Source organism: Mandrillus leucophaeus, unplaced genomic scaffold (genome assembly GCF_000951045.1).
Source record: "Mandrillus leucophaeus isolate KB7577 unplaced genomic scaffold, Mleu.le_1.0 Scaffold15, whole genome shotgun sequence".
Taxonomy (NCBI): domain Eukaryota; kingdom Metazoa; phylum Chordata; class Mammalia; order Primates; family Cercopithecidae; genus Mandrillus; species Mandrillus leucophaeus.
The window spans coordinates 9,918,856-9,925,908 of record NW_012101476.1 but is presented as its reverse complement, the minus strand read 5'-3'; the positions used below and the strand labels follow the sequence as shown (position 1 = coordinate 9,925,908).

Sequence of the window (7,053 nt, the reverse complement as noted above, 5' to 3'; positions counted from 1 at the left end):
AAAAAAAAAAAAGGAAGAATATAAAATCAATGTTTTAAATATAAAAGTGTATTGGTTATACTCAGTTTACTAATTTCCAAGGCATATATAAAACTAAACGGTACCTGATCGATTTTTTTCATCTTTAGAATTGATGTCAGCTCCCAAGGATAAGAGAGTCTGAATTGTACTTGTATGTCCTTCCTGAATGGAAACAAATTTGTTATCACTGTGAGGAGGATAAAAGAAAACCTTTTGCGAACCACAAAGTATCTGAGAGGGGTCTCAATCAATGTAGACGTTTATTTTGCCAAGGTTAAGGACGTACCCGAGAGACAAATCTGTGTCTTTCTTCAAAGATTATTTTGAGGGCTTCAATATTTAAAGGGAAGAGGGCTGGAGTGAAAAGGAGGGGAGGGTACGGTCACATTACTGAATCCACGCTGCAGGATAAAAGGAATAGGTGGGGGGAATAGGCAACGATACACTAAATATCTCCTTCTCAGTAAATTGGCACTTTACACAAGATAAGGTGAATATAAAGTAGCTACCTGTGGAAATATTTAACCCTTTATCTGTAGCTATCTGCTTAGGAACAAAAGGAAAGGCAGCTTTCCGTATGACTCAGCTTTCAGTTTAATTTTTTTTTCTTTTGGCAGAGTGACTTGGGGATCTTAAGTTTTTATTTTCCTTTCACACTTTAAACCCAGACTCTAACATACATTAGGCACCTTTTCTAAAACAGTCAACTGCTAAAAGTGAATTTTCATATCTTTTTTCCCCTAATTTATTCTTTTTTTTTTTGTAGAGACAAGGTCTCACTATGTTGTCCAGACTGATTGCAAACTCCTGGGCTCAAGGGATCCTCCCACCTCAGCCTCCCAAAGTGTTGGGATTAGAGGTGTGAGCCACTGTGCCTGGCCAAATTTTCATATCTAAAGTAAGATAGTGTATCATTCTCAATTCTAGTATAAATCAGTAAATAAACATTTTGGTGACATTTAATTATTAGAATATAGATGATCAACTCTGTGGGCCAAATTACTGACCCAATGCAGTTAGTTTCCATCATTGTGAGCAGTACAAATCTTGTGATTTATACAGAACCCAAAACTCTAAAATTTCCCAAGCAAATACACTCTTCGTTAAAATCTTTAGGGCACAGATAAACTAGAAAAGATCATAACCTCTCATAAATGGGAATTCCTATTACAGCTAGTAGGAATTATTATATTTTTTAAAATAAAATATTATTTATAAAATAAATAAATATATATATTTGAGATGTAGTCTTGAGATGTAGTCTGGCTGGGGTGCAGTGGCATGATCTTGGCTCACTGCAACCTCTGCCTCCTGGGTTCAAGTGATCCTTCTGCCTCAGCCTCCTTAGTTGCTGGGACTACCAGCATGCATCACCACACCCAGCCTAAATTTTTTTGTATTTTTTTGAGCAGAGACAGGGTTTCACCATGTTAGCCAGGATGGTCTTGATCTTTTTCTTTTTTTCTTGCTCTGTTGCCCAGTCTGGAGTGCAGTGGCCGCGATCTCGGCTCCCTGCAAGCTCCTTCTCCCGGGTTCATGCCATTCTCCTGTCTCAGCCTTCCTAGTAGCTGGGACTACAGGCACCTGTCACCATGTCCGGCTAATTTTTTGTATTTTTAGTAGAGACGGGGTTTCACCATGTTAGCCAGGATGGTCTTGATCTCCTGACCTCATGATCCACCTGCCTCGGCCTCCTGAAGTGCTGGGATTACAGGAGTGAGTCACCACGCTCGGCCTATGAAATAATTTATACACTCTTTGTCTAGCCAGTTAGTCTGCTACTATGTGATGAGACTACAATTAAGGTTCCAGGTTCACTCTTCCTATGGGAGGACCCTGTGGCCACAGAGCACATCCATGTGTATCTACCCAGATGCTTGAAAGCAAGACATCAGGCAGGAGAATGTAATTGATTAGAAAAACAAGTAGGCCAGGCGTGGTGGCTTACACCTGTAATCCCAGCACTTTGGAAGGCCGAGGTGGGTGGATCATGAGGTCAAGAGTTCAAGACCAGCCTGGCCAACATGGTGAAACTCTGTCTCTACTAAGAATACAAAAATTAGCCAGGCATGGTGGCACGCACCTGTAATCCAGCCTGGGCAACAGAGCAAGACTCCATCTCAAAACAAAAGCAAAAACAAAAACAAACAAAAAAACAAAAAATAAGTAAAGGCATAGAGCCAATAGATAATGTTAAGGATAATATGCAAAACGCTCCTAGCATTTAAAATAGCTACTTTTCCACTGAAAATGTTTGTTTATCTTCAATATTTCACACCCCAGAGAGCCTAGTAAATGCAATTCTCTTGCCCTGGCTGAAGAGTTCTTAACTTCTGGAATCCAGTATAAGAATGGAGAGCCAAGAATTTCATACAATGGGTATTTATGGCTTCAAATAACATTATTCCTGAAAACAAAAACCTGTGTGTGAGCAGGGAGGCACTCTATGGAGTAAAAGTTTTTTTTTTAAGTAAGTTTTTGCCTAGAAACAAATTCAAGTCAGGTTTCTGTTTGAAGAGATAAACTGCTTCAGAATCCTGACCATTTCAGAAGAATATCATGGGCAATTTCCTCCACAGAGATGGGGCCAAAGAAACCAGGCTACGGAGCTACCCATCAATGGAGTAAGGCAAGCCTCGGGGAAGCTGGGACAATGTTGTAAGAAGTAACAAACCTTAGCTGCATAATGCAGTGCTGTGAGGTGGGTTGACGTGGCTCTCACATCTACATCGATGCCAAGTTCAGAGACCAAGAATCGGATGGCTTTGTTCTGCCCCGTGACAGCTGCCCTGTGCAGGGCCTGGGCACCCAGGCTGTCTTCTGCTGAAAGGCAAGCCTAGTGGGCAGAGGAGAGAAAGGAGCAAAGGTCAAAGATAAGAAACAGGGCAACTCAGATCTGGGCACCTGCTGGCGCTTCAGCAGAACTGAGCTGTTTACGCATAGCTCTCTGGGTGGAGGATATGTGGCTTTTGTCTCATCCTCAAAGGACTCTTTTTTTTTGAGACAAAGTCTCACTCTGTTGCTCAGGCTGGAGTGCAGTGGTGCAATCTGGGCTCACTGCAACCTCCATCTCCTTCGTTCAAGCAAGTCTCCTGCCTCAGCCTCAGGTGTGTGCCACTACACCTGGCTAATTTTTATATTTTTAGTAGAGATAGGTTTTAACATGCTGGCCAGGCTAGTTTCAAATTCCTGACCTTAGGTTACCCACCTGCTTTGGTCTCCCAAAGTGCTGGATTACAGGCATGAGCCATCGTGCCCTGCTCTCAAATCAAAAAGATGGTTATGATTCAATGTTCCAGGCTATGGTGCCAAAAGCACTCTCAGCAGAGACAATTTGTTGTTATTATTGCTATAAAATAGCTACCATTTACTGAATATTTTGCCAACTGCTTTATGTACATTATATTATTTAGTCCTCGTAAAACTTTCTGAAGAAACTAAATTTCTCTCCATTTTACAGATGGGAACACTGGTGCTTAAAGAGGTCACCAAGTCGCAGAGAGAGTTTGGAGGGGCTGGGGAATGCTCTGGGATCTGAGCAACGATGTGCTCTGTTTATCCTGTGATCTAAAATTTGTAAGAAGAAATAAAAGAATAAAAACACAACCATTTTTATACCCCATGTTCATCAAGGAGCAGCCTAGCGACATCAATGTGACCACACTGGATTGCATCCATCAAGGGGGTGACGCCACAGTTGTCTCCGTAGTCTGGTTCATATTGGCACCTAGAGCCAAAACCCCAAGTAAGAGCTGAGAAAATTCATCACCTCAAACCCAAGGGACAGTTGACACCTGATCATCTGCAGGTGGACTGCATGTGTGGAAATGGCCTGTGAGCATGGAGCTCTCTCTATTCTCCCCCATCTCAGTGTCCGAACTGAGCACTAAGCCTTCAGGAGCATGATGGTCTTCCCCAGCAGACCCGTTGTTCCTCTAACCTTCTCCATCCCATTTGACAGCACTTGGTCTCTTCAGCTTCCTGCACCAGAGGCCCTGAAGTCACCCCTTCCCACTGTCTTTCCCTCATCCTTCCTAATCAATTGATTACCCCCATCCCTCAATTCCACAGCCAAAATATTTAAGACATCTGTGTCCAAGCTGGGCATGGTGGCTCACGACTGTAATCCCAGCACTTTGGGAGACCAAGGTGGGTGGATCACCTGAGGTCAGGAGTTCAAGACCAGCCTGGCCAACATGGTGAAACCCTGCCTCTACCAAAAATATAAAAAATTAGCTGGGTGTGGTGGCATGCACCTGCAATCCCAGCTACTTAAGAGGTTGAGGCAGGAGAATCGCTTGAGCCTGGGAGGTGGAGGTTGCAGTGAGCTGAGATTGCGCCGCTGCAGTCCAGCCTGGGCAACAAGAGGGAAACTCCATCTCAAAAACTTAAAAAAAAAAAAAAAAAAAGGGAAAACTCAATGTGGCTGATAGCATTCACCCTCTCCTTCAATGTTCAGGCTTCAGCATACTCTAGGCATCTTTCGGTTTCTTAAATCTACCACACTTTTTCCTGGTTGGGAGCATCCATGGGTGCTGTTATTGCTCTCTGGAATGCTCCCTTGCCTCCCGCTTTCAGCTAATTTCTTTTTCTCCTTCAGGTCACAGCTTAAACACTGGCGCTGAGATTGTTTACTCTTAGGCCAAATTGGGTCTTCCCATTATTTGTTCTGTAGGGATCCTGAAAGTCCTTGTAATGCACACCGGACTTTCGGGACTCCTTCATGGTCTGTCTTTCCTGCCAGTCTGTGAGTTCCAGGAGGGTAGAAACTACATGTGTCTTGTTCTGTTGTGGCCCCTGCACCTGGTACAGGGCTTACTTTATATTAAGTGCTAAATGAATTTGTATAAATGCTTGTTGAAAAAGATAGAAAAATGGATGATTTTGCCACTGAAAACATTTTCCCCAGATATTTGTTATTTTTTATATTCTTTATCTGCTTATGTCTTTTATTTTTCTTTTGAAAGCCTAATTTCTTTCTCAAAAATGTGTCTGAGCTCTTTATGTAGCACTGATAATAACTCTTTGTCATAGTTAGCAAATATTTTCCCCAACTTGTTATATTGTTCTTACCTCTTAAGAAGCACCTTGACTGCCTCTAAATGGCCATGCATTGCTGGGAGGAGAAAGCTGACAATTAGAGCTTTTTAGTGCACACATAAAATATTTCCTGCCTCCTCGCTTTGCTCTCTGCCCCATTCTATTAGTGATAGCTTACAAGAAGGAGTCATTAAATAGGGTACACTGTTACCGCCCTACACAAATAAATATTTAACTGGATAAAGTGGTAAACAATGATGTTTTCACTTTGTATGTACGCAGTCAACACTTGATTATCTTATCTTTACGTGCACTTTCACGGGAAACTTTCAATCCTGAGCTCACGCTTCTGTGCTGCGAATCCCCAAGGCCAGTCCATTTTTGCCCAGGAAATGCAAAATATTGTAATAGTAATCCATGACAAAATAGCCTGGATTTAATTCCCCTACCAAAAGTAACTATACTCAAAGGTTATGACTATTTGTCTTCCCCTACTTTGGGTGAATGATGGAGTGCTGATTGTTTCTCCAGGGGAGAAACTGGTCAAATAATTCATGAGCTAAAAAAAAGTTTTCTACTTACTTGCAAAGCTTTAGAAAGGATTCCTTGGTCCCTAATTGCCAACTGTGGGTCATGCCTATAATCCCAGCACTTTGGGGGGCCGAGGTGGGTGGATCACTTGAGGTCAGGAGTTCGAGACCAGCCTGGCCAACATGGTTAAACCCCGTCTCTACTAAAAATATGAAAATTAGCTGGGCATGCTGGCACACGCCAGTAATCCCAGCTACTCAGGAGACTGAGGCACGTGAATCACTTGAACCTACGAGGCAGAGGTTGCAGTGAGGCGAGATCACACCACTGTATTCCAGCCTGGGCGACAGAGCATGACTCTGTCAAAAAAAAAAAAAAAAAAAAAAAAACCAAAAAACAAAAACCAAAAAGTAACACTATAAAATGTCACAAGTGATGATTTTTAGAGAAACTAAAAGCCCTGTATCCTAATCAGTGTACTACCTAGAAAGCTACAAGTTATTTTCTGAATTTTTTGATCTAGACTCTTGAGCTCCTTAATATCTAATTTCTGAAATTACAGTAGTTTTACTTTTTACTAATTGTTTTTCTTTTTACTTTCTTCAAACAAATGAGCAAATAGAAACTTTTTACTAATTTAAAATAATCTACAAATAGCTAATTCAGAGTTAAGAATCACTGCTCCAAATAATAAAAACTGTAACCCAAATTTACATTAGATTATTGGGCCAAGGCATTTAATTATGAGTACTATATTTATTTAAATGTATAGCACTATGGTAGGTGTTACTAAGGCTATGAGGACATATATTTCCCTCCTTCCTTTAAGAGTAACAATGTAAACATGATAAAGAAAATATCACTAACCAGTTACTTCGTGCTATGTGCCAAGCATCTTCTAAAGGATTTACATACATCACGCTCTTTAAACTCTACCACAACCCTGAGACATACCGTCACTGACATTATTTGGTGGATGAGGAAACTTGTTCAGGAGAGAGACTAATTTCCTTGCCCAAGGTCAAAGACTATGTACCACAGAACCAGCTCATGGGCAAATAATCTAGGGAGGATAACACAGATACATACGAAAAATAAACTAATACAACAGCATGCTAGCCAAGTTATGTTAGTTTTAGAAATTGATTATATGCCAAAAGGCCCCTAAATGCTCTTTTTTTTTTGAGATGGAGGTTTGCTCTTATTGCCCAAGCTGTAGTGTAATGTAGTGCAATCTTGGCTCAGTACAACCTCTGCCTCCTGGGTTCAAGTCATTCTCTGGCCTCAGACTCTAGAGCTCCCGAGTAGCTGGGATTACAGGGAGCCGCAACCATGCCTGGCTAATTTTTGTATTTTTAGTAGAGATGGGGTTTCACCATGTTGGCCAGACTGGTCTTGAACTCCTGACCTCAGGTGATCCACCTGCCTCCAGCATCCCAAAGTGTTGGGATTACAGGCGTG

At 41.7% G+C, this 7,053-nt stretch overlaps 1 protein-coding gene across 1 annotated transcript in view; it reads right to left on the bottom strand.

Annotated features, from left to right (window-relative positions):
* Positions 1-7,053, bottom strand: part of ANKRD16 (ankyrin repeat domain 16) — a gene marked incomplete at its 5' end in the record, with an annotated part of 24,064 nt that overhangs the window by 12,071 nt on the left and 4,940 nt on the right. The window contains 4 exons of the mRNA XM_011974952.1: positions 105-183; positions 2,696-2,857; positions 3,640-3,748; positions 5,095-5,137. Of these exons, the coding sequence (XP_011830342.1) occupies positions 105-183; positions 2,696-2,857; positions 3,640-3,748; positions 5,095-5,137 (393 nt within the window). The remainder of the gene's footprint in view (positions 1-104; positions 184-2,695; positions 2,858-3,639; positions 3,749-5,094; positions 5,138-7,053) is intronic.